Genomic DNA, 27,689 nt, shown 5'->3' with positions numbered 1-27,689 from the left:
TACTGAGTTTTAGCTGTTCCAGAGGCCATTAGTTATCTCAGTTGATCGTTCAGTTACAGATCAAACTTTCCCTTCGTTCTCACTACTGTACCTGACTTGTCTTAAAAAAAAAAAAAGTTTTATGAAAACAGGATGTGTCTTCTGGTATGTGATTGAAAAGTATAGTAGTGTTTAGAATATTTATGATTTGACTTTTTAATTAATCAGTAGCCCTCAGGCTTTAGGCCTGTGTTTGTCAGTTATAGATAAACATCTAAAATTTTTACCCACTAGAAGAAAAACTAGCATTGAATAAATGTCAGATGATAAAATTATACCACCTAGAATTTCATTTCAGCCTTGCCATCTTATGGAAACTGTTCTCAGCAGGGCACAGTGTCTCACACCTGTAATCCCAGCACTTTGGGAGGCCAAGATGGGAGGATCCATTGAACCCAGGAGTTCAAGACCAGCCGTGGCAGCAGAGTGAGACCCTGGGTCTAGACAAAATAAATAATAAAATTAGCCAGGTATGATGGCACATGCCTGTGGTCCCAGCGGTAACTCGGAAGGCTGAGATGGAAGGATTGCTTGAGCCCTGGAGGTGGAGGCTGCAGTGAGCCGTGATCGTACCACTACACTCCAGCCAGGGCAACAGAGCAAGACCCTGTTTCAAAAAAACAATTAATTTAATTTAATTTTGAAAAGCAACTGTTCTCAATGAAGAGTTCTGATGATTTAACTGCACAAGGAGAGAGAGACCTTCTTCACTTTTGGAGAAGCTCCAGATGTTTAACGGTAGGATAGTTTTTCCAAAAGATGCAAACTCTCTTGACAGCTTTCACTGTATTTCTGCTTTCCCCATTATTAAGCTAGATTGAGTCACCTTTGATGTGATATCTCACTGCCTGGTCACCAGATAGAATCAGTCTGGATAGAGCCTGTGATTGCACCCCTATGCGTACCCACCAGATAGAATCAGTCTGGATAGAGCCTGTGATTGCACCCCTATGCGTATGGCAGAGCAAATACTTCACCTGAAAATTACATGCTTAGAGACACCTTAGGAGATCTAATAGTCTGAAGGGTATAGAGGGATTGTCATCTATTGAAATAGCTACTGTAAAAAGTGTTTTTGATAAGTACCTGAAATTTATACTAGAGTTCATGTTGAGCACTTTGTCTCCCTTTGCAACTACCTACAGGAGGCAGAATGGGAAAGTGTTTAAGAATTCTGGTTCTGGAATAAGAAAGAGCTTGGGCGAGGTCCCAGCTCCTCTACTTGCTAGCTTTGTGAACTTGAACAAGTAACTTAACTTCCTTGGGTCTCTATTACCTCATCTGTAAAACAGGTATAGTAGAAACTACTTCAAACGAATGTGAGTTATATGAGATGATGTATGCAACCATTTGGTAAATGTTTACTGCTGTCATTATTATAAATGAGGAAACATGCTAAATAGTGAGATCAATCATCAGCATCACAAAGCTAATAATCAGAATTATATAAACTTACAAAGCATCAAATAAGAAATGTTTACTAGATATAAGCTGAAAGAAATACGTGGTGCACATACAGTCTTCTAAGTTTATGATTTGTTTTTAAGGTTATATTAAGGAAGATCTTGATCCTTGTCCTCGCCCAAAAAGACGTCAGCCTTACAACGCAATATTTTCTCCAAAAGGCAAGGAGCAGAAGACATAGACGTTGAAACAGAAACAGTAGGATGGAGCAGTTTTTTCCTTCTTATTTATACTTAAAGTTGGTATTAAACATTGGTTTTTTGATCTTCTATAAATGGATTTATAAATCAGTTTTCTATTGAAAATGTTTGCGATATTTTGCTTTTGCACCTTTAAAACAATAAGGCGCTTTCATTTTGCACTCTAACTTAAGAGTTTTTATTTACTTTATGTAGTGATACCTAATACAATTTTGAAAATACAATAGTTGTAGTCTGATGTGTTGCCTTTCAGTTCTTTTCTTTTTACTTCATCTTCCCTTGGTATTTACATTGAGCAGTGACTTCATTTTAATCATTACAGCCTTTCAGTTCTTTTCTTTTTACTTCATCTTCCCTTGGTATTTACATTGAGCAGTGACTTCATTTTAATCATTACAGATTTTTCTTAATCAGTTGCTCTTCTCTAGGTCATACCAGTGTCTAGCATTTAAGTCTTTTTTTTTTGTAAACAAAAAAGAAAGGCTATATTTTAATAGTTTTTTAAAACTCTCCAGCTTTTGTTGAATTGGGATCAGGTACTACACTGTCATAAATTCCTTTTAAGGTGACCACAAATATCAACTTTTTTTCCTTTCCCATGTACTGTAAATATTATTCTCTGATCTGGTCCTAATTTTCCAGCTCTTCACATGTTTTCTTTTCATCATACTTTCTTTCCCCCACCCCGAGAAGGAGTCTCGCTCTGTTGCCAGGCTGGAGTGCAGTGGCACAATCTCAGCTCACTGCCACCTCCGCCTCCTGGGTTCAAGTGATTCTCCTGCCTCAGCCTCCCAAGTAGCTGGGACTACAGGCACGCACCACCATGCCCAGCTAATTTTTGTATTGTTAGTAGAGACGGGGTTTCACTGTGTTGGCCAGGATGGTCTTGATCTCTTGACCTCGTGATCCACCTGCCTCGGCCTCCCAAAGTGCTGGGATTAAAGGCATGAGCCACCGTGCCCAGCCATACTTTTTTTTTTTTTTTCCTGGTGCAGTTTCGAAGTTAAATATGTTGAGTTCTCTGCCCATTTGTTCAACTTCTATAGTATTATTTCTGTGGACTGACAAATGTTATGAACAATTTGGTTTCAAAATAGATTTTTCTATTTAGCAACTTTCTATTCCTCTAGGACCTAGTATATGAGTCACTAAGATGACTGACCAATCTGTGCCATCTTTTCTAGTGACATTTTGTTTATCAGTGTCTCTTTTGTGTATTTCTTTGATCCATATCTTGACAGTATTACATAAGCAGAAATGAAAGAGACATTGAATGGAATGTCTCACTCAAATATAAATAACCTTATAAATACAATCTTTACTTCTCAGAGTCCTAAAATCTTCTTGCTTAGTCTGGTCTTCCTTGTTGATCAAGGTTCTCGTGAATAAATGGCATTAGTTTGTGTTCTCACAAATAGGATAGGAAAAGGAATTACACATATTGATTATATACTTTATGTCAGACCACTTATGTACATTGTTTGGCTCCATGATTCTGAAATTTTTTTTTTTTTTGAGGCGGAATCTCACTCTTTTGCCCAGGCTGGAGTGCAGTGGCACAATCTCTGCTCACTGCAAGCTCCGCCTCCCAGGTTCATGCCATTCTCCTGCCTCAGCCTCCCGAGGAGCTGGGACTACAGGCGCCCGCCACCACGCCCAGCTTATTTTTTGTATTTTTTAGTAGAGACGGGGTTTCACTGTGTTAACCAGGATGGTCTCGATTTCCTGACCTTGTGATTCGCCCGCCTCAGCCTCCCAAAGTGCTGGGATTACAGGCGTGAGCCACCGTGCCCGGCCATCCTGAATTTTTTATCATCCTGTCATCACTTCTATCCAGCCCTTTTCTTCCCTTCCTAAATTGTTTATTCTGTGTTTGATTTTTGTTCTCTGCTGGTAGTCAGCTAATCTTCCAAAAATAGTAGTAGTCATTGATTGATCACTTACTGTATGTCAAGAACTGTGTTATACTCTTCACATAAATGTTTCTCTTTCGATCCTCAAATAACCCTATGAATTTATCACTTAATATTGTTAAGCGGCAAAAAAAAAAAAAGAGGATCCAAAAAACAGCAGATTAAAAAACAAATTACTGGCTGTATTTTTCTCACCTTAAAAAGTCTAGAGGTCAGCAGTCCAAGGCCACTAGTGCAGCTCCATAATGGCCTTAGGGACCCAGATTTCTCCTGGGTTTCTGCTCTTCCGTACTTTATATTGGTGTTCATCCTGGTATCTGTAAAGTAGTCTCCGCCACCTCTAGTATCATGTCCATGTTCTGCACAAAAAAGAAGAAAAAAAGTACATGCCATTTGTTTTCGTTCCCTACAAAAAAGTTTCCAGAAAGTCCTACCTCTTAACTTTCCTGACTTCTCAGAGGTCAGAATTATCCATCTCATGGCTACCTCTAATAACTAGTAGGGATGAAATTAGAACCCGTAATTGCCTAATTCCAGAATCTACTAAGTCATCTTCACTATAATAGTCCTTCTAAAGGCCAGGACTTTGAGAGACACCTGAATTTCAACAAGGCACTACAGGATGTGTGGTTGGAGCTGTATACTTCCAATGGATTTTGCTTTTTAAGAGGCAGCCTAAGCAGAAAGAGAGGTGGGGTTTGTCCACCTGATGGTAGCTTCACAGCTATCCATCCCATTTATAGCAGTTTTCATTTTCTCTTCAGTTACACTGTGAAGTTGAGTGAACTGAGGTCTGTCTCCCTTTTTATCTGCTGTGGACCAACTTCTACCTTTAAATGGAGTAAGGAAATAGACACATTTTAAAAACATTTCAGTGGCGGGACACTCATGCCTGTAATCCTAGCACTTTGGGAGGCCGGAGTGGGTGGATCACTTGAGGTCAAAACCTTGAGACCAGCCTGGCCAACATGATGAAACCCCATCTCTACTAAAATGTAAAAATTAGTCGGGCGTAGTGGCACATGCCTGTAATCCCAGCTACTCAGGAGGCTGAGGCAGGAGAATCGCTTAAATCTGGGAGGTGGAGGCTGCAGTGAGCCGAGATCACGTCACTGCACTCCAGCCTGGGCAACGCTTAGTCTCAAAAAAAACCCAAAAAAAAATTTGAGTTAGATACATAAATGCAAAATGGCTGTTTGTGACAGTGCACTCAAACTTTTCTTTAAAAAGATAATGTATATTAAAGGGCTTTATACATTTGTAAAGTATATGTATAATAGACATGTTAGACGATATTTTCATAAGAATGTATATCATTCATGGTTATATATAGTTACATGTAATTTCAGGTTGCCAGCAAGTCTTTTTTTTTTTTTTTTTTTTTTTTTTTTTTTTGGTGATAGAGTCTCTCACTCTGTCACCCAGACTGGAATGCAGTGGCACGATGTCAGCTCACTACAACCTCCACCTCCTGAGTTCAAGCGGTTCTGCTGCCTCAGCCTCCCGAGTAGCTGGGATTACAGGCATCTGCCACCACGCCCGGCTAATTTTTGTATTTTTAGTAGAGATGGCGTTTCACCATGTTGGCCAGGCTGGTCTCAAACTCTTGACCTCAGGTGATCCGTCCATCTCAGCCTGCCAAAGTACTAAGATTACAGGCAGGAGACACCACACACCTGGCCACTAGCAAGCTTTTTAAAGTTAGAGACCATTGATTTAAACTTAGGAAACATGCAGAACTTATATGTCAGCACTTAACATTTGACTGCCAGCTTTCCTGCCTTTAGTAAAGAGATACTCTGATTCAACCGTTTGAAACCTAAGGTTGTCAAATGGGACAGTGTGAATGAGTTAATCATGGGTACCCAAGTATGTGTAGAAGACATAATAATGTTACCTTGAGAGAAAAGCCAGATGAAACCGAAGAATATTCCCTAAAACATTTCATGCGGTGAAAAGTTTTCTCAAAGTCCAACTGGGAAGGCTGCTGCCAATAGGCTGAATGTATTAGTAACAGTTTAAACTGCATCTAGGCTGGGCACGGTGGCACAGGAGCTACTTGGGAGACTGAGGTGGGAGGATCCCTTGAGTCCCGGGAGGCTGAGGCAGCAGTGAGCCAAGATTGCGCCAGTGTGCTCCAGGCTGGATGACAGAGTGAGACCCTGTCTCAATAAATAACAAAATAATAAACTGCAACTAGCTTGTATTTTTAAATGTATATAGGGCATTCTTAGACCCTCTGAAAGAAATAAATTTGAAAGAGGGCAAAGATTTCTCCAAAGATTGTCTTTCTTTAAATGTTTTGTTTTTTCTTTTTATAGAGATGAGTTTTCACTATGTTGCCCAGGCTGGTCTTGAACTCCTGAGCTCAAGTGATTCTCCTGCCCCGGCCTCTCAAAGTGCTAGGATTACAGCCATGAGCCACGTGGTCTTTCATTTGTAATTCAGTTACGTAAAAAGACTAATGTTACATAAACCAAATAACACTAGTTCATTCATTTGACAAACATTTCTTCAGTGCTTTATCTTTACCAGGCACAATACTAAGTACAGTGTCAGGATTCGGCAAAATTTGACAGATATTCTCTAAAAGAGCAAGCTTTTAAAGAAACACCTAAGAATCTTACTTTGTCATCTTTGTCATCTCATAACATCCATGAGTATAATTTTGAAAAATGCCACTTTGAACTATATCTTTGAACAGAAATAAGCATTTGAACTATATCTCAAATTTTACTATCCAACTGTGTATTTTCAGCATATCTAGCAGTTTAAGAAACACCTCAGTCTTTCTCTCTGCCAAGTTGAACTGAGAATAGTCCTTAGAAAACTGAAGTGTTGGCCGGGCACAGTGGCTCATGCGTGTAATCCCAGCACTTTGGGAAGCTGAGGCTGGAGGATCACTTGAGCCCAGCAGTTCAAGACTAACCTGGGCAACATGGCGAGACCTTGTCTCTTATAAAAATAATAATAGGCTGGGTGTGGTGGCTCATACCCGTAATCCCAGCACTTTGGGAGGCCAAAGCGGGCGAATCACCTGAGGTCAGAAGAGTTCGAGACCAGCCGGACCACCATGGAGAAACCTCGTCTCTCCTAAAAATACAAAATTAGCCAGGTGTGGTTGGTGGCACATGCCTGTAATCCCAGCTACTCGGGAGGCTGAGTCAGGAGAATCGCTTGAACCTGGCAGGCAGAGGTTGCAGTGAGCTGAGATCACACCATTGCACTCCAGCCTGGGTGGGCAACAAGAGCAGAACTCCATCTCAAAAAAGTAATAATAATAATAACAACCAGGTGTGGTGATGTGTGCCTATAGTTCCAGCTACTCAGGAGGCTAAGGCGGGAGGATCACTTGAGCCTGGGAAGTCGAGGCTGCAGTGAGCTGAGATTGTGTCACTGCACTCCAGTCTGGGAAACAGAGCAAGATCCTGTCTCACAGAAGAGAAGAGGAAAAGAAAAGAGAGAAAAAAGAAAACTTAAGTGTCTTTACACTTTAATTCTTTGGCATGCACTTAAGCAAAGAATGAAACAGTTGTCTGCTATCACACCAGCAGAGGCCAGAAGAGAGCTATTTTTTATTTATTTTATTTTATTTTTATTTATTTATTTATTTATTTATTTATTTATTTATTTATTTATGAGACGGAGTCTCTTGTCGCCCAGGCTGGAGTGCAGTGGCGCAATCTCGGCTCACTGCAACCTCCTACTCCCAGGTTCCAGCGATTCTCCTGCCTCAGCCTCCTGAGTAGCTGGGATTACAGGCACGCGCCAACACGCCTGGCTAATTTTTATTGCATTTTTAGTACAGACAGGGTTTCGCCATGTTGACCAGGCTGGTCTTCAACTCCTGTCCTTAGGTGATCCATCCGCCTCGGCCTCCCAAAGTGCTGGGATTACAGGTGTGAGCCAGTGTGCCCAGCCGAAAGCTCTTTTTGGAGAAATAATTAGTTGGAAACTAGAGGCTGAGCAATCAAAAGAGAATTTCTAGGATATATAGGATATGAATTGAGTACCTTTGGCACAGTAATGATAGCACATCAGGCCAAAAAGAGCTTTCAACATAGCTGTTGTTGAAATATAACAAAGGGCAGAGGTAAGAATTCATGGTCTTGAGAGGAAAAAAAAAGTCAACATTGTGTACCTACGTATTGGGCATTTACGAATACAAAGAAATGCATGAGATCCTATTACCCAGGGGGAGAACAGCCAGCCATAAAAAGATGCCTAAGAGGTCAAAGAGGCTTAGGCTGAGTGCTGAAGAAATCTTAAGGCTTATTAGAACCCACACTGTGCCTTAGGATGAGTTAGCCTAGCTAGAGAAGCAAAGAGGAGACAATGCAATCTAAGTTGGGAAACTAATTGGAATGTGGAGATGCTAAAATACTGAGTCAGAAGGGGCCTTAGAGATCATTTGATTCAAGCCCCTTACTTTGTAATGAAGAAACAGGAGCACAAAGAGACAGTGATTGCCAAGGTCCCAAAGGGCTAGAACCAGAATGTATGGCATCTGGGACCTCAGTTTGATGTTCTTTCCCCTTTGCAGGTGTATGCATTAGAACTAGGGAGTAGAGCTAGTATGTGGTTTTAGTAACAGAGGCAGTAAACTTGGGTCCTGAATGCAAAATTAAGACTCTAGACTTGAGTCTGTAGTACTGTCGTTTTTCAGACCACTAGTAGAAGATCCCTTTCTTCAAATTAAATCTTATATAGAGCTTCAGTAAACAATGATACTTTAATAACATGAATTTATTTCAAGCATTCAGTTTTATCACCTTTACTTATAAGTCCACCTAGTCAAATGCTTTCTGCACCTCAGGCCAATTATATCTGAGGGTAAGTTCCAGGCATGAGTAATTTTTGGGGAGACAGACTGTCACCCAGGCTAGAGAGCAGTGGCATGATCACAGCTCACTGCAGCTTCCTGAGTAGCTGGGACTACAGGCATGCCACCACGCCTGTTTTGTTTTGCTTGTTTTTATAGAGATGAGGTCTCACCATGTTGCTCAGGCTGGTCTCAAACTCCCAGGCTCAAGCGATCTGCCTGCCTTTGAGCCACCACACCTGGCCAATCAGTATTTCTTTTAAAGCTCCCTGTGTGATTCTGGTGTGCAGCCAAGTTTGAGAACACTGCCATAAGTCACTGTTACAGGCTAGTACAGTGGCATTCAAACTTTGGTGTACAACAGAATCACCTGGAAGGCTTGTTAAACCACAGATTGCCAAGCTCCACCCCAAAGTTTCTGATTTTGTCTGAGCATTTATATTTCTAACAAGTTCACAAATCAGTATAAGGCAAATTAAGAAATATTGCTAGGAAAACAAGGAAAAGTTGTACAATGTTAAGCTTCAAGACAGTAGAAAATATTTTGAGCTGTGTAGTAATGTGTTAATTTAGATGGCATCATCAGGCCCACAATATATATAAAATGGATTTAGTGAGGGTGTGGTCAGGCATAGAGTCAGGTGTGCAAGAAAAAGCATTTAGTAATCTATTATAATATTCCAAATATGAGGAGCACCTGGGCTAAGACATGAAGGTGCAATGGAAAAGAAGAAATTTAGTAACCACTTAATGATTGTCACATACCAGAACTGGCAGCTGAGAGTACAAAGATGAATATGACAATTCTCCTCAGTGAGCCTTTAACCAACTCAGTGGTCACAAGGAACATTGCAAAGTTAGAATCATTAAACTAGGTCTCCTACTAGAAATGGGGAGGGACCCTTGTTCTACATGTCATTTGTAATTGTAACACTTTCAAAAAGAGAAATTAATCTATCAGTAATTCTACAGTGAACTTTCTTTTTACATATTTAAAAATCCAGGGACAATTATGTAGTGTATATTTGCCCAACATGTTATTCTGCACTCAAATTTGAGGCTGTCCACTATCCCCTTGGAGATTTGTCCAGGAAATTTGCTTTTTTTTCCTATTTATCCTCTAACCATTTATTCAGAAAGATAATTATCCATTATTCATGCTTACTGAGTCTGGGCCCTTTCGTTGTTTATTAACATTTCCACCAAAGTTTGGCAGGACAAATAAAGAACGAAACTCAGATTAACCTTAGACCATCAACGCATCTATCAATTTTGATAAGATATTTGGGAGAAAATGTAGAAAGTGGACTCAGAATTTGAAAGGCATATATTTCCAGTGAACCAGGCAATATCTGGAGTGGATTTGATAGGAAGTTAGCATTAAGCTCAAGAAAATCACAGATAACAAGCTGTGCAAAAATGGCCTGAGCATGCATTTGACAGTTTCAGAAAATCAGAGAATAAAAAGTTAATGCTTGAAATAATCTATTCCAATTATAAGTAAATTGGTTGGGGGTACAAGTTTACTTGTTTTTCTGTTTTACAGATGAACAGCTAAATTTGAAACAGTTACAAATGACAGCTGCAGTGTTATGCCAACTTTAGAAGTAAAGGTATTTCTGTATTTTGACTGCTTAGCATCAGGATTAAATTCTTTACTCACACAGATAATGTTTTGCCAGTGGTAAAGATGGTCTTTTTTTTTTTTTTTTTTGAAGACGGAGTTTCACTCTGTCACCGAGGCTGGAATGCAGTGGCACAATCTCGGCTCACTGCATCCTCTACCTCCCGGGTTTAAGCAGTTCTCTGCCTCAGCCTCCCCAGTAACTGGGATTACAGGCGCCCACCACTGCACCCAGCTAATCTTTTTTGTATTTTTAGTAGAGGTGGGGTTTCACCATTTAGCCAGGCTGACCTTGAACTCCTGACCTCATTGTCCACCTGCCTCAGTCTCCCGAAGTGCTGGGATTACAGGTGTGAGCCATTGCGCCCAGCCTGCCGGTGGTAAAGATCTTTAACATCTGTCTTGCAACACAAGATATTCTTACATTAGATTATTCCAGAATCTTGAAAAAGAGTAATAGATCAATTTCAAGACAAAGTTGAATCATTTACAATAACATCATGTAAGTAGCCAAAACTTTCAAAGACTCTGTGCATTAATATTCACATGGATTGGCTGGGCACAGTGGCTCACGCCTATAATCCCAGCACTTTGGGAGGCCAAGGTGGGTGGATCACCTGAGGTCAGGAGTTCAAGACCAGCCTGGCCAACATGGTGAAACTCCACCTCTACTAAAAATACAAAAATGAGCCAGGCATGGTGGCGGGTGCCTTTGATCCCAACTACTCAGGAGGCTGAGGCAGTAGAATCGCTTGAACCTGGGAGGCAGAGATTGCAGTGAGCTGAGATCACACCACTGCACTCCTGCCTGGGTGACAGAGTGAGACTCCGCCGCATTAAAAAAAAAAGAAAAGTCACATGGATTATACTGATGGTAGCAAATACAACTGAGCCTTACTTGCAGTTTCAGTATATATAGTATACTTGTGGTATATAGAGTATTTGTTTTTTGTTTGTTGTTGTTGTTTTGAGATGGAGTCTCACTCTGTCGCCCAGACTGGAGTGCACTGGTGTGATCTCGGCTCACTGCAACCTCTGCATCATCACGTTCAAGTGAGTCCCCTGCCTCAGCCTCCCAAGTAGCTGGGACTACAGGCACCCGCCACCACGTCCAGCTAATTTTTTGTATTTTTAGTAGAAGCGGGGTTTCACCATGTTAGCCAGGATGGTCTCCATCTCCTGACCTCGTGATCGCCCGTCTCGGCCTCCCAAAGTGCTGGGATTACAGGCTGGAGCCACCACGCCTGGCCGACCTGTCTCGTTTTTAAAGGATTATTCAAGGTGATGTGAAGGAGAATGAGATAATCAGGGTGTGAAGGTGGGAGCAGGGAGTGAGATCCTTGTGGTTGTCCTGTGGAAGATGATGGTTTAAAATGGGAGCAGTTGAAGTGGTTATTTGAAGGTAGAGCATCAGTAGGATTCGCTGGGTGATTTTTTTTTTTTTTTTTTTTTTAAGGAGTCTCACTCTGTCACTCAGGCTGGAGTGTAGTGGTGCAATCTCAGCTCACTGCAGCTTCTGCCTCCAGGGTTCAAGCAATTCTCATGCCTCAGCCTCCCGAGTAGCTGGGACTACAGGCAAGTGCCACCACGCCCGGTTAATTTTTGTATTTTTAGTAGAGATGCAGTTTCACCATGTTGGCCTGCTAGTCTGGAATTCCTGACCTCAAGTGATCCGCCTGCCTTGGCCTCCCAAAGTGCTAGGATTACAGGTGTGAGCCACCACGCCTGGCCTGCTGGACGATTTTAAAGGGTGTAAGGGAAAATAAAGAATCAAGGATAACTCCCAAGTTTTGTATTTGAGCAGCTAGGTGAATGGAGGAGCAGTGGATTTGAGGTAGAGTGGCAGAAATGCATTTGTTTAAGACAGATTAAGATTGGGATCCTATCAGACATCCAAGTAGAGATGTTAGGTGTGAACATGTGTGACTTTGAAGTTCAGGGGCAAGGCCACAGTGGGAGATATAAATGGAGGGGGGTGAGTCATCAATTTCTAGCTGCTATTTAAAGCAATGGACCAGCATGAGATCACCAAGGTTTGATTGTAAATAGAGAAGAGATCTGGGAAGCTTGAGTTAGATTAAAGCTATATGGAACTGTAGACATAGAAGAGTCCAGGTGAGGAGGATTACCTGCAATTTAGGCTTCTAGTAACAGAGGTGTAGGGTTATAGGGCTTCAGTTCCTGACAATCCCTTAGGGCAGGGGGCTAGTCACTTGTAAATATATTCTCCTCCTTGGATTTACCTCTCAGGAAGTTTGTATTGATAAAGAGTTGGAGGGGGTCAACCTGAGGCATACTGAGCTTGGAGGGCCCTTCGGTCCTGCCAGGGCTACTGTTGAGGCCAGGGGAGAGGTACCCTCCACGGGAGCCCAAGTAGCCCTGTGGCCCCTGCTGCAGGTAGGGTCGAGGCTGGGGGGCAGGCAGTGCTACAGGAGCAGCTCCCGCCCCCTCCACCTTGCCATACCCATCCAGACTTCCCAAAGGCCTGTACCCCTGGATGTTCCTGCACCTCAGCGGTCTCCAACAGGGAATACAATGCCCATTTTGCCTTCCCATGCTCACCACCAAATTTTACCAGCCATTCTCTTGAGGGTCCCTACCTGGGAGGATGGGGTCGTTAGAGAGGCACGTCACTTTTCCCGTCTTGTGGGGCTGAAGGCAGGGATGCTGGAAAATACCATCTTGCAAAAATACCATATCAGAGGCACCTAGGAAAGCAGCATAGGGTAAATTGCCATGGGAAGTGCAGCCTGTAGGGGGTCTGTGGGAAGTCAAGGCAGGGAGGGTTTTGGCCCCAATGTATCATCAGAGCAGACTAATGCAACAACAGCCCGTTGTCTGGTTTCTGGCAAGATACATCTGTAGGACAGACACCAGACCTGTCTTTCATAAGGAGCTTGAAAGCCTCGGTCCAAACAACCTCCAAACTCCAAGACTTGATCATACTCGAAGTCCAGATCACTTCAAGGACTCTCTAAAATGTAATGTCCATCAACAAATCGCTGTCCCCTCACTTCTCAGACATGGCTGATATGTTCCTTGAAGGAGTTGGTCATTTGCCAAGATCCACAGAAACCCAGGTCAGCCAATCCTGGTAGAATGCTGAAGTGCCAGTTTCGTCTTTCTGATCCTTCCTGAACTAGAGCTGCAACCACAAGGCTTGGCCTCCCATCTTTCTAAAAACACCATGGGAATAGCTGGTGCGTTTCCAGCTGAAGAAGGCTGAAGTGACAGAGTAGGACTAGTGGCCAAGGTTCTGTCACATCTGCTGATGCATCTCAACTCCTAACACTCCAGAGGAAGGACTGGCGCTTCCCAACCATGAAGCGTGAAAGCCATGCAGCCCAAGGGCTGGGGCCCCTTTCCTATATGCTGTTTCTTGGCCTTTGTGGATTGTCACAGTCTACACCAGAATGTCATGGACATCAGGGGAAATGCACCCCAGCTGCTGCCTCTGTGCCTGTGAGTCTCCACTGAACAACCATTTCAAAAGCCCTGTGGATGTGCTGTCTGCTCAGTCACCTCTTGAATGGCATGTAACAAGATAAGTGGCAGTCAAGTGCTTCTAACCTAGTAGCCATCTTTCTCCATTGCACAGATATGCATGTCTATCTGCTATGAGCTAGTACATGTTGATATTACTGTTGAACTCTCAAAGAACAACTGTATTTCTTTTCCTTCCAAGTTCTCAAACAGGACCTCATTGTGGCCCCTAAGTCCTATCAACTCACTTCACAGGGTTTGTTGGGAATCTCCAAGGATTCTCAGGCAAAATCTTCCAGGCAATAAATAATAATAGCGATAAAACCAGATAGTGGTGCCAGGGTAGTAGATAGCTAAGAAGACAAGCTTGGTGACTTCTGCATACATACACACACTAGAGCAAGAGAGGGACGTCTTTTGGAATGGGATTGGACTTAGTTGGTGAAGCTAAGAGTGATGTTTCCTGTTTTCTAATGCTTGTTCCTGAAAGAGTTACTTGGGCCATGTTGAATCATCATCAGAATCAGGGCCCTTCTCCACTTCCCATGCTACTCTATAAAGGAATAAATAGCTGTATTCACACACCCTCCCCTATGGAACTGCAACTGCTCTGAGTGTGAGTCAGGCCATGGTGCATAAACACCAATGGCAAGGGCGTCATGTTGGTTCCTTTAGTGGTGCATGGTGCATCTGCACAGAGCTGTCCTAAGAGGAGGCAGGAGTTTACTTGATCCTGCATAATAAGGCAGTTTTGTGTGTGGATTCATTAAACTTGCAAAAGGAGCACCCAGGGAAGGCACAGCAGCCCAACACAGTGCCTTAAACAGAGTAGGCTTTAATCCATGTTTCTTGAATAAATATATGATGAATGAGTCTGCGGAACAGGGAAAACTGGTCTGCCAACATGTTTACTGTGTTACCTAGGTCAAATCTCTGCCTTTTAGGACTTTAGGTTCCTCATCTGTAAAATGAGAGGCTTGGACTGTGATATGGTTTAGCTCTTTGTCCTCTCCAAATCACATGTTGACATGTGATTCCCAGTGTTGAAGGTGAGGCCTAGTGGAAGAAGTTTGGGTCACGGGGGCAGATGTCTCATGAACGTCTTGGTGCTGTCCCTGTGGCAGTGAGTTCACATGAGAGCTGGTTGTTTTAAAGAACATGGCTCCCTCTCTCTTGCTCCCTCTGTCACATGCTGCCCCTCCACCTTCCACCATGACTGTAAGCTTCCTGAGGCCTTCACCAGAAACAAATGCTGGCACCGTTCTTCTTATATAGTCTGCAGAACCATGAGCCAAATAAACCTCTTTTCTTTATAAATTGCTCAGTCTCAGGTATTCCCTTATAGCAATGCAAAACTGACTAATACAAATGGTAAGAAGGAGTGGGGTCTCCAGCCCACATTTCTCCTCAGCACTGCCCTAGTAGAGCCTCTCTGTGAGGACTCTGCCTCTGTGGGAGGCTTCTGCCTGGGCACCCAGGCTTTCCCATACACCTTCTGAATTCTAGGTGGAAGCTGCCAAGCCTCCTTCGTTCTTGCATTCTGCACACCTGGAGACTTAATACCACTTGGAAGCAAGGCTTACAGCCTGTGCCCTCTGAAGCAGCAGCCTGAGCTGTACTTGTGGCCTTTTGAGTCATGGCCAGAGCCAGAGCAGCCAGCATGCAGGAAGCAGCCTCCCAAGGTGGCACAGCGCAGTGGTCCCCGCAGGCCTGGCTCACAAAACCATTCTTTTCTCCTAGGCTTCTGGGCCTGTGATGGGAGGGGATATCTCCAAGATTTCTAAAACACATTTGAATGCTCTGCTTCCCTTTTAATTCCAAGTTCCAACGTTAGGTCATCTCTTTCTTCCTGTATCTGATTGTAGGCTGTTAGAAGCAGCAATATCACATCTTGAATTCTTTGCTGCTTAGAAATTTCTTCCACCAGATACCTTAGGTCGTCACTCTTAACTTCTAACTTCCACAGATCCCTAGCACATGGACACAATGTAGCCAAGTTCTTTTGTTAGGGCATAACAAGGGTGACCTTTCCTCTAGTTCCCAGTGGGTTCCTCATTTCCATCTAAGACCTTACCAGCTTGGCCTTCGCTGTCTATATTTCTATCAGCATTTTGGTCACAACCACTTAACAAGTCTCTAAGAAGTTCCAAACTTTCCCTTGTCTTCCTGTCTTCTTCTGAGCCCTCCAAACTCTTCTAACCTTTGCCTGTTATCAATTTCCAAAGCTGCTTCCACATTTTCAAGTATCTTTATAGCAATGCTCCTCAGGACCAATTTTCTGTTTGTGTTGCTATAAAGCAATGCCTGAGGCTGAGCAATTTATAAAAGAAGAGGTTTATTTGGTTCATACTCCTGCAAGCCGTACAAGAAGCATGGCACCAATATCTACTTCCGGCAAGAGCCTCAGGTACTTTTTTATAGCAATGCAAATGGATCAACACAGACTGCATGATCTTTGAAGTCCTATCTAATTCATCAGCTTCTCCCAATTAGATAGCCAGCACTTTTCAGGAGGGCAAACTGGAGAGCAGTTAAAAGCATGGTCTTCAGAGCCAGTCTAACTAAGGCTGCAATTCCAGCTCTGTCACTTAGAGTCTGGTATGGTCAGTGCACCCAAATTCTCTTAGCTTGCCACACCCACAAGTACAAGGTTTTTATGATAATTAAATGAAATGATATTGGAGTTTACTACAGCCACTGGTATATAGTAACTGTTCAGTGATTGATACTTGTCATCATTATTATCAGTATTGCAGAGATAATGATGATGAATTACAAAGAAAATCTCTGAAAAGTCAGAACCTAAGGTGGGCCTTGAAGACTAGATAAGATTTAGAGGGGCAGGGCTGGGTGCTGTGGCTCATGCCTGTAATCCCAGCACTTTGGGAGGCTAAGGTGGGCAGATCATGAGGTCAGGAGTTTAAGACTAGCCTGGCCAACATGGTGAAACCCTGTCTCTACTAAAAATACAAAAAATTAGCCAGGCATGGTGGCGGGCACCTGTAATCCCAGCTACTCAGGAGGCTGAGGCAGGAGAATCGCTTGAACCCAGGAGGCGGAGGTTGCAGTGAGCTGAGACCACATCACGGCACTTCAGCCTGGGCAATAGAGTGAGACTCCATCTCAAAAAAAAAAAAAAAAAAGATATTTAGAGGGGCTGGGGAACAAGGTGGGAGAGGGAGATTTCATAAAGGAAAGGGGTCATAGGAACAAAGGCCTGGAGGCAGTAGAACAGGAGGGGTGTTGCAGGTTGTGGTTGGGAACTATAAGGAGAAGACAATTGGCCTAGAGAGGAGAGTCTAGTAGGGAAGACACAACCTGTTAAGGCACACGTGGATAGGTAAATCGAGATCTCTAAGTAATTTGCTCAAAGGGGGCTCCATAAACCAACCCCCTTTCTCAGCCCTGTATCCTCCCTACTTTCTGAATGTTCAAACTCTGGAGAAGGAATACAGAGAAGGTGTTACTACCAGGCCATAGAATCATTTAAAATCCTGTCATGTTGGAGGAGTGAATTTTATTCTATAAGCATTAATTGACCACTTATTATTTGCTCGTAATGAAGGCAGCAGAGACCAGATGTAAATGTTGAAAAGTCTCCCCGGGACCAGATGAAAACCAAAAGGCCAAATTTGTACTTTTAGAAGAACACCCACAAGGATTTTTCCAAAACGTGTACAATCCTGTTTCATAATTCAGGGCTTGAAAGAAAAGCCAGTTTGACCTTCTGCAGATGTAGCACACAGAACACTGATAGCTCAGCTCGTAGGTGTGCATTTCAGGTACAAGGTGTCTGCTCAGCAGTACAACCTGTCCCCCAAATTTACCTTCCTGTGCACCCCATTTGTTCCAGTCAGGTTAACCTGACACCTCCGCTGAATTGTCCAACGATGTTACTTGCCACACCCTTGCCTCTCTTTCTGCATAGAAAACAGGTAACAAACAGCCTGGTGTTGTGGGAAGTCAGGGACCCCAAATGGAGGGACCGGCTGGAGCCGAAGCAGAAGAACATAAATTGTGAAAATTTCATGGACATTTATCAGTTCCCAAAATTAATACTTTTATAATTTCTAACGCCTGTCTTTACTGCAATCTCTGAACATAAATTGTGAAGATTTCATAGACATTTATCACTTCCCTAATAATACTCTTATAATTTCTTATGCCTGTCTTTAATCTCTTAATCACATTATCTTCATAAGCTGAGAATGTACATCACCTCAGGACCACTATTGCACAAATTGATTATAAAACATATGTATTTGAACAATATGAAATCAGTGCACCTTAAAAAAGAACAGAATAATAGTGATTTTCAGGGAATAAGGGAAGATAACCATAAGGTCCAACTGCCTGCGGGGTTGGGCAGAATAGAGTCATGTTTTTCTTCTAGCAGAGAGCCTATAAATGGATGTGCGAGTAGGAGAGATATCACTGAATCCTTTTCCCAGCAAGGAACTGGGGAGGGAATGCATTCCTGGGGAGAGGTCTATAGATGGCCGCTCTGGGAGTGTCTGTCTTATGCGGTTGAGATAAGGACTGAAATATGCCCTGGTCTCCTGCAGTACCCTCAGGCTTACTAGGATTGGGAAATTCCAGCCTGGTAAATTCTAATCAGACCAGTTCTCTGCTCTTGAACCCTGTTTCCTGTTAAGATGTTTATCAAAACAATACATGCACAGCGGGACATAGACCCTCATCAGTAATTCTAATTTTGCTTTGCTTTGTGATCTTTATTGCCCTTTGAAGCATGTGATCCTTGTGATCTATTCCCTGTTTGTACACCCCCTCCACTTTTAAAATCCCTAATAAAAACTTGCTGTTTTTGTGGCTCAGGGTCGTCATTACAGTTCTACCAATATGTGATGTCACCCCCGGAGGCCCAGCTGTAAAATTCCTCTCTTTGTACTCTTTCTCTTTATTTCCCAGCCGGCACTTAGGGAAAATAGAAAAGAACCTACGTTGAAATATTGGGGGCTGGTTCCCCAGATAGCCTGGCCAATGTAGTGAAACCCCATCTCTACCAAAAATACAAAAAAATAGCTGGGTGTGGTGTCAGGCACCTGTAGTCCAAGCTACTCGGGAGGCTGAGGCAGCAGAATCACTTGAACCCAGGAGGTGGAGGTTGCAGTGAGCTGAGATTGGGCTGTTGCATTCCAGCCTGGGCGACAGAGCAAGACTCTGTCTCAAAAAAGGGAAAAAAAAAAAGAGGTGAGGGCCGGGTGCGGTGGTTCACGCCTGTAATCCCAGCACTTTGGGAGACTGAGGCAGGTGGATCATGAGGTCAAGAGATCAACACCATCTTGGCCAACATGGTGAAACCCTGTCTCTACTAAAAATACAAAAATTAGCCAGATATGGTAGTGTGTGCCTGTAATCCCAGGTACTTGGGAGGCTGAGTCAGGAGAATCCCTTGAACCCGGGAGGCAGAGGTTGCAGTGAGCCAAGATCGTGCCACTGCCCTCCAGCCTGGCGACAGAACAAGACTCTGTCTCAAAAAAAAAAAAAAAAAAAAGCTGACAGCCTCCTAAACTAGGGAGATTAGGAAGAAGACTGGTCCCCCAAAAATATTAAAACATGACCTACCTAAGTCATGTCCAAATGTCTACAAGAAAGAACAACATGGAAGTGTTAGAAATATGATGGTCCATGAAATCAGCTGTGTAAACAGATATATGGCGTGTTCTGTTGGACCCTGACAATGTAAACATTACATATTTTTCATTCATTGGAAACTGAAAAAAGCCCTATAGTATAGCCATCTTCTCATGAAGAGATAACCTACTGCAGCACAGATTTTGTCTCCCTCCTCCAATCATTTAATCATTCCATTCCTCTGACTTTGTCTAGGCCAAGTAGGCCCTTCATGTAATTTTACGGGCTCCAGAATCACCCCATTTGCCTTTGACCCACTCCTGAAATACACTCTATCACACAATTATTTCTTGCTTTTAAGGTATTCTACCTCCAGGAGTCTCCTGTTAAGCCATGAATTCCCCTACTTACCACAATGAACATTTTCATGGTCATTCTCACAGTGTCAGCAATTCATTTCTTGGGTAACCTGCTGCCATGTTCTGGAAAATGAAATACTGAAGAAAAAACAGAAAAGTCCAAGACACAGGGTACTTTCTGTGGAGCAGGAAGGCAGGTCATTGTCCAGGAGAAAGCAGCCTGTGGAGCACCCTGGGGTTTGATCTTTGGGTTCCTGTAGTTGTACCATGAGCACAGAAACGATGGAGACAAGCTTGCTCTTCCCTACCATTCTGTAAAGTTGCTCTGCACATCCAGGGTCCCTTTTGTGTGGCTTTGGGCAGCAGGAAGCCTGGGACACCTGGGATACTGGTACTGAAGTGGAGGTTCCTGGGAAGGTGCCACAGCTGTTTCCGTGGGCTCCTGGCTCTGGCATTTCATCTGGGTGGAAATGGTTCTTATCCCCAAGGAGTTTTGAATGTGCCCCAGAGGTAACAGCTGCTGCATCAAGCCTAGCAGGTTTGATGCTGAAAAGCAAAATCTGAGCAGCTCTTCCTCTACCAGGAGTTTGTATGCTATGGTCCATAGCCCCATGGGAGTCCCTCGGCTCTTTCAGAAGGTCCATGAAGTCATTTTCATAATCATACTAAAGCATTATTTGCCTTTTCCATTGTGTCCATTTTCACTGATCACATAAAAGCAATTATAGACCAGGCACAGTGGCTCACACCTGTAACCCCAGTACTTTGGGAGGCCAAAGTGGGCAGATCACCTGAGATCAACCTGAGCAACATAGTGAAACCCCACCTCTACTAAAAGTACAAAAATTAGTCTGGCGTTGTGGCAGGCACCTGTAATCCCATTTACTCAGGAGGCTGAGGCAGGAGAATCAGTTGAATCCAGGAAGCAGAGGTTGCAGTGAGCTGAGACCGTGCCAGCCTGGATGACAGAGAGACTCCATCTCAACAACAACAACAATAACAAAAGGCAATTATAGGTAAATTTTGTGCCTTAACACAATTCAAGGCAGTGATCATTATATTATTTGAATGCAATACACTGGCAAGGGAAAAAAGGCCATTTTTACCTAAGAATGCCTTGGCAGAATTTTCACAGATTAGAGAAAGCTAAGGAGACACAGTAATTAAATGCAACATGGGATCCTGTATGGATCCTGGACCAAGAAAAAGACCTTAGTGGAAAATTGGTGTAATTTGAATACAATTTGTAGTTTTGCTAATGGTATGTTACAATGCTAAGATCCTGGTTTTGATAAAGGCACTACAGTCATTAACATTAGAAGAAGCTGGAGCCAGGCAAATGGGGATTCTCTGTATTATTTATGTAACTTTTCTGTAAATATAAAAGGTTGTAAATTTAAAAGTTATAAAAAAGAATGTCCTTGCCAAAGAAGTAAAATATACATATATACTGATTTTAGGCTGGGCACAGTGGCTCACACCTGTACAATCCCGGCACTTTGGGAAGCCAAGGCTGATGGATCACTTGAGCTCAGGAGTCCCAGACTAGCCTGGGAAACATCACGAAACCCTGTCTCTACAACCCTACAAAAAAATTAATAAATAAAAATTAGTGGAGTGTAGTGGCACACACCTGTTGTCTTAGCTACCTGCAGGGCTGAGGAGGGAGGATCACTTGAGCCCACGAGGTCAAGGGTGCAATGAGCCGTGTTCACGCCACTGCACTCCAGCCTGGACAACAAAGTGAGACCCTGTGATGCACACACACACACAAAATTGATTTGATTAAATTTCAGCATCTTTTTAACATTCTATGTAGGAGTGGTATCTTGAGGAAAAGCACTTGTACAATTCAATTGCAAGCTGAACTAGCCACCCTTTGCATAGACGTGTCTTTTCTCTCTTTTTTTTTTTTGATTTGGAGTCTCGCTCTGTTGCCCAGGCTGGAGTGCAGTGGTGCCATCTCAGCTCACTGCAAGCTCCGCCTCCCGGGTTCATGCCATTCTCCTGCCTCAGCCTCCCGAGAAGCTGGGACTACAGGTGCCCACCACCTCCCCCAGCTAGTTTGTGTGTGTGTGTGTGTGTGTGTGTGTATTTTTTAGTAGAGATGGGGATTCACCGTGTTAGCCAGGATGGTCTCGATCTCCTGACCTCGTGATCCGCCCGTCTCGGCCTCCCAAAGTGCTGGGATTACAGGTTTGAGCTACCGCGCCCGGCCAATGTGATTCATATACAGTGAAATGTCTCAATATCTGGGAGATCTGCATACCTCAGTGAACCAATATTCTCAAAATGACCAATGCAAGATGTTACAGATCATGCATCAGTAAAAGATCCAAGTCACAAGAGAGACCTATACGTTTTACTGTAACAGAGTTCAAAAAAATTCATTGATTTTGTTTCAGATTCTACATTATGACTAACGTTCAAGAAAATATCACTTGTTGAGTATTGATACTGCATCAAAGATTAATATTTAAAGTTATCTGAAAAATTTCTTAAAAGACTGTAAAGAGGCCTGATTTTCTTCATATACTTCAACAAAACCAACATTTCAAAACAGATTAAACGCAGACACAGACCTGAGAATCCAACTGTCTTCTGTTAAGCCAAACTTCAAAGAGATTCAAACATCTTTTCTCACTAATATTTTTTATTCTGGGATATATGTACTTATTTTTGATAAAAATTGTATATTTTATGTTCAAATCTAGTGAGTTATTTTTAGATGAATTAATAAGTATTCTAAAATGTATCACTTTTAATTTCTTTTATTTTTTAAATTTTTTAGAGACAGAGTCTCACTGTGTTGCCCAGACTGGGATGAAGTAGCACAGCTGTAGCTCACGGCAGCCTCAAACTCCTGGGCTTAAGTGATCCTCCCACCTCAGCCTCCTGAGTAGCTAGGACTACAGGTGCATGCCACCGTGCCCAACTATTTTTTTCAATTTTTTTATTTTCTTTTCTTTTAGAGATGGGGGTCTCACTATGTTGCCCAGACTGATCTCAAACTCCTGGCCTCAGGCAATCCTCCTGCCTCAGTCTCCTAAAGCACTGGGATTACAGGCATGAGCCATTGTGCTTGGCCTTAATTTCTAATGGTAAATGCCAATTTATATAATTCACGTTAACCAAAGCTCTTTAGGATCCTCAATAATCTTTAAATGTCAAGAGGTCACAGCACCAAAATCTTGGAGAGAACTGAAACCATACTCACAGTGTTACCTGAAAGGGGTCCCGACCCAGACCCCAAGAAAGGGTTCGTGGACTTTGCGCAAGAAAGAATTTGGGGGTGAGTCCACTGAGTAAATTAAAAGCAAGTTTATTAAGAAAGTAAAGGAGGCTGGGCACAGTGGCTCACACCTGTAATCCCAGCACTTTGGGAGGCCAAGGCAGATGATCACCTGAGGTCAGGAGTTTGAGAACAGCCTGGCCAACATGGTGAAACCCCGTCTCTACCAAAAATACAAAAATTAGACGGGCATGGTGGCACGCACCTGTAGTCCCAGCTACTCAGGAGGCTGAGGCACGAGAATCTCTTTAGCCCTGGAGGCCGAGGTTGCAGTGAACCAAGATCGCACCACTGCACTCCAGCCTGGGCAACAGAGCAAGGTTCCATCTCAAAAAAAAAAAGTAGGCTGGGCATGGTGGCTCATGCCTGTAATCCCAGTACTTTGGGAGGCCGAGGCAGGCAGATCATGAGGTCAGAGCTTGAGAGCAGCCTAAGCAACATGGTGAAAGCCTGACTCTATTAAAAATACAAAAATTAGCCAGGCGTGATGGCACATGTGCCTGTAGTCCCAGCTACTCAGGCAGCTGAGGCAGGAGAATCACTTGAACCCAGGAGGCGGAGGTTACAGTGAGCCAAGATCATGCCACTGCACTCCAGCCTGGGCTACAGAGCGAGACTCTTGTCTCAAATAAAATAAAAAAAAAGAAAAGAAAAAAGTAAAGGAGGCCGTGCGCAGTGACTCACACCTGTAATCCCAGCACTTTGGGAGGCCAAGGCAGGTGGATCACCTGAGATCAGGAGTTCGAGACCAGCCTGGCCAACGTGGGGAAAATACGTCTCTACTAAAAATATGAAAAAAAAAAATAGCCAGGCATGGTGGCACATGCCTGTAGTCCCAGCCACTCAGGAGGCTGAGGCAGGAGAATTACTTGAACCTGGGAGGTGGAGGTTGCAGTGAGCCGAGATCACACTACTGCACTCCAGCTGGGTGACAAAGTGAGACTGTCTCAAAAAAAAGAAGGAAAGGAAAGGAATAAAGGAATGGCTACTCCACAGGCAGAGCAGCAGCATGGGTGCTGGACTGACGATACTTATAGTTACTTCTTGTTTATATGCTAAACAAGGAGTGAGTTATTTATGTGTTTTCCAGGAAAGGGGTGGGCAATCCTTGGAACTGAGGGTTCCTCTTCTTAGACCCCATAGGATAACTTCCTGACATTGCCATGGCATTTGTAAACTGCCATGATGCTGATGGGAGTGTCTTTTAGTATGCTAATACATTATAATTAGCGTATCATGAGCAGTGAGGACGGATTTGTGGGATGTGGCCGCCTTCTTTACTGCGTATGCTATTTTATCAACAAGGTCTTTGTGACCTGTGTCTTGTGCTGACCTCCTATCTCATCCTGTGGCTAAGGACGCCTAACCTCCAGGGAATGCAGGCCAGTAGGTCTCAGCCTTATTTTACCCAACCCCTATTCAAAAAGGAATTGCTCTGGTTCAAATACCTCTGACAACAAGGTTAACATGAATTACATGCCAGATTCTGGATAGAAAATTAGGTATAATTAAATGTTAATCAAGCCACACTTTGGTAAGCTTCCCGTAGCTGCTTGCTAACTCAAAATCTCCTAGCACTAGATACTATTTGCATCCCCATTGTTCCTGTAGATAGGATCTCTAATGTTAGACTCATTAGAATTGCTTTTAAGAATTGCTTAAGGCCAGGAACAGTAGCTCATGCCTGTAATCCCAGCACTTTGGGAGGCCAAGGTGGGTTGATTGCTTGAGGTCAGAAGTTCAATACCAGCCTCACCAACATGGTGAAACCTGGTCTTTACTAAAAATATAAAAATTAATTCCAGCTACTTGGGAGGTTGAGATAGGAGAATCTCTTGAACCCGGGAGGTGGAGGTTACAGTGAGCTGAGATTGCACTACTGCACTCCTGCACTCAGCCTGGGCAACAAAGCAAGACTCAGAAAAAAAAAACAAACAAAAAAAAAGGTTGTGTCAGATGTTTTCCAGATTCTGAATTCAATTGGAATGGCTGATGCCAACCAGTTTGAAGACCCCCCTCAGAGGAACTGAATCAGCAGAAGAATACAGATTCTTCACGTCCCTGTCCATGACCTCACCCAGTCCTCTTCAACCAATCAACAGTCCCCACACCTCAGCCCCCTACTCATCCAAACCCCTTAAAATCCCTAGCCCCAAACTCCTTGGGGTTTGAGGCTTCCTCCCATCTCCGCACTTGGCTGCCTGATGATTAAACCTCTTTCTCTGTTGCAGCTTGGTGTCTCAGTGTATTGACTTGTCATGCATTGGGCAAGGAACCTGTACGGTAACAGAACCACAGGTGTGGTGTTGTGAGAATGCACATTTGACCCATGCTTTATTCCTGGCTCTGCTACTTATCAGCTGTGGCAGACTGCCACAGTTACTACTTGAGACAGTCACTGTAACAGTTACTACTGTTACTACTTCAGACCATCATTACAGCAGTTACTACTGTTTCTGCCTGAGACTGTCATTATGAGACTAAAGGAAGGGAGGAACATAGAAATGATAACAAAAAACAAAAATAACTATTTTAAGGAAAGGCTAACATGGGGAAGAAACGAGAAGACAAGATGAAAAGGGCTCCCTGCTTCTAGTGAGCAAAGGCAGCCCCTGAGCTTCTACAGCCGTTTGTATTTATTGGGTAACAAGAGCAAGGAGGAGGAGGTAACGACTGGTCCGCTGCTTAATTCATCACAGGTTCATATTGTTACTGATAGGCTTTAATTATGCCTAATAATAAGAAACATTTGTGCCTGGATCGTGACTGCCCTCAGCAGTCCTTCTGGGTGGCATTCACAGTTTGTCAGTTTGCCAACATTCTGTATTATGAGAAACAGTTTGCTGCTTACTCATACAGCCTCCAGTGGTATACCGAGTTGATCACGACCCTCACTCTTTCGGCCTCCAGCAATCCGCCATGTGACCATGGGTAAGTGGCTGGGCCTCAGTTTTTTTCTTATATGTATAAGGTAGCAGAAATAATACTTCCTTCATAGGCTTGTTGTGAGCATGAGACAAAGCAAAGGACTATGTCTAGTGTCTGTATGTGGTGAAAATGGAGAAGAAAAAGATGAGGAAGAGAATGAAGAAGAGGAGGAGGAAGAAGGAGGAGGAAAAGGAGATTTAGTCTCTTCTCTATAAAAAGATTTGGGTTTCCAGAATATAAGAATTTGGTGGCTTGGCATGGTGGCTCACACTGGTAATCCCAGCACTTTTGGGGGCCAAGGAGGGTGGATCATGAGGTCAGGAGAGCGAGACCATCCTGGCTAACATGGTGAAACCCCGTCTCTACTAAAAAACACAAAAAATTAGCCGAGCGTGGTAGTGGGCGCCTGTAGTCCCAGCTACTCAGGAGGCTGAGGCGGGAGAATGGCGTCAACCCAGGAGGTGGAGCTTGCAGTGAGCTGAGATCCGCTGTGCACCACTGCACTCCAGGCTAGGTGACAGAGTGAGACTCCGTCTCAAAAATATATATAAAAATAAATAAAATAAAGAATTCAGTATTAGTAGATCTAAAGGCATAATCTTTTCAATGCTATAAGGTCATCTATCAGACATTTTCAAGTTTCATAGAAAGGAAATCTTGGCCAGCCACGGTGGCTCACACCTATAATCCCAGCACTCTGGGAGCCCAAGGCAGGTGGATCACTTGAGTCCAGGAGTTCAAGATCAGCATGGCCAACATGGGAAAACCCCATCTCCACCAAAAAATACCAAAAAATTAGCTGCATGTTGTGGTGGATGCCTGCCTGTAGTCCCAGCTACGCAGGAGGCTGAGGTGGGAAAATCACCAGAGCCTGGGCAGTTGAGGCTGCAGTGAGCAGTGGTCATGCCACTGCACTCCAGCCTAGGTGATGGAGTGAAACCTTGTCTCACAGAAAAAAAAAGAGACAGAGACAGAAAAAAAGAGAGAGAGAGAGAGAGAAAGAAAGGGAGGGAGGGGGGGAGGGAGGGAAGGAAGGAAGGAAGGAGGGAAGGAGGGAAGGAGGGAGGGAAGGAGGGAGGGAGGAAGGAAGGAAGGAAGGAAATCTCTTATGAGACTCCAGGCACTAGAGAGCAATTAAGGGCTGTGAGTCTCAGGGCCACATTAGCAAGAGATTAATTCATCAACCTACGAAGTACTTAATGTCTATTATTAAAATAATAGACATGGCTTAATGTCTATTCAATAGAATGATGGATGAGGAAAGACTGTAAAGAAACAGATGTGGAAGCTGGGAGCTGTGGCGTGTGCCTGTAATCCCAGCTACTCAAGAGGCTGAGGCAGGAGGATTGCTTGAACCCAGGAGTTCAAGTCCAGCCTGGACAATGTAGTAAGACCCTGTCTTTTAAATAATCGTATTAAGGAAAAGATATATATGTATATGTGAGAGAGTGTATCTGAACAGATGTATAGTAAGAACAACGATCTGAAGTCACATGAGGTTCTGAGAAAAACCTGTGGCATTCCAGAACAGACCTGAAAGTTTGGCCTGGAGTTTTCCTGGCCTGATGCTTTTTAAGGAAAATGTTGTGTTTATGGTTTATGTTTTGTTTTTGTTTTCAGACAAGGTTTCACTCTGTCCCCCAGGCTGGAGTGCAGTGGTGCCATCTCAGCTCACTGCAACCGCTGCCTCCTGGATTCAAGTGATTCTCCCACCTCAGCCTCTCGAGTAGCTGGGACTACAGGCATCTGCCACCACACTCAGCTAATTTTTGTATTTTTTTGGTAGAGAAGGGGTTTCACCATGTTGGCCAGGCTGGTCTCAAACTGCTGACCTCAAGTGATCCACCTGCCTTGGCCTCCCAAAGTGCTAGGATTATAGGCATGAGCCACCACACCCGGTCCTGGTTAATTTTTTTTTAACTGAAAATTTTAATGAGATAATTTTAATTCACATGCAGTTATAAGAAATA

General features: G+C 43.4%; 1 protein-coding gene and 1 long non-coding RNA gene across 10 annotated transcripts in view; both read left to right on the top strand.

Moving 5' to 3' along the window:
* The window catches only part of RBBP8 (RB binding protein 8, endonuclease), a 117,146-nt gene extending 115,219 nt beyond the window's left edge, over positions 1-1,927 (top strand). For all 9 annotated transcript variants that reach the window (XM_073006428.1, XM_073006426.1, XM_007974465.3 and 6 more), the window contains one exon: positions 1,587-1,927. In XM_073006428.1, the coding sequence (XP_072862529.1) occupies positions 1,587-1,684 (98 nt within the window). In that variant the 3' untranslated portion in view covers positions 1,685-1,927. The remainder of the gene's footprint in view (positions 1-1,586) is intronic.
* A 3,166-nt stretch (positions 1,928-5,093) lies between these two features.
* Positions 5,094-18,375, top strand: LOC140709003 (uncharacterized). The gene is made up of 2 exons (XR_012089317.1): positions 5,094-11,343; positions 11,519-18,375. It is a non-coding gene; the product is annotated as an uncharacterized lncRNA (long non-coding RNA).
* The last annotated feature ends 9,314 nt before the right edge of the window (positions 18,376-27,689 follow it).

The sequence above is a fragment of the Chlorocebus sabaeus genome, chromosome 18 (genome assembly GCF_047675955.1).
Source record: "Chlorocebus sabaeus isolate Y175 chromosome 18, mChlSab1.0.hap1, whole genome shotgun sequence".
NCBI classification, from domain to species: Eukaryota; Metazoa; Chordata; class Mammalia; order Primates; family Cercopithecidae; genus Chlorocebus; species Chlorocebus sabaeus.
The sequence above is the reverse complement of the archived record's forward strand: the minus strand, read 5'-3'. Positions and strand labels throughout refer to the sequence as shown.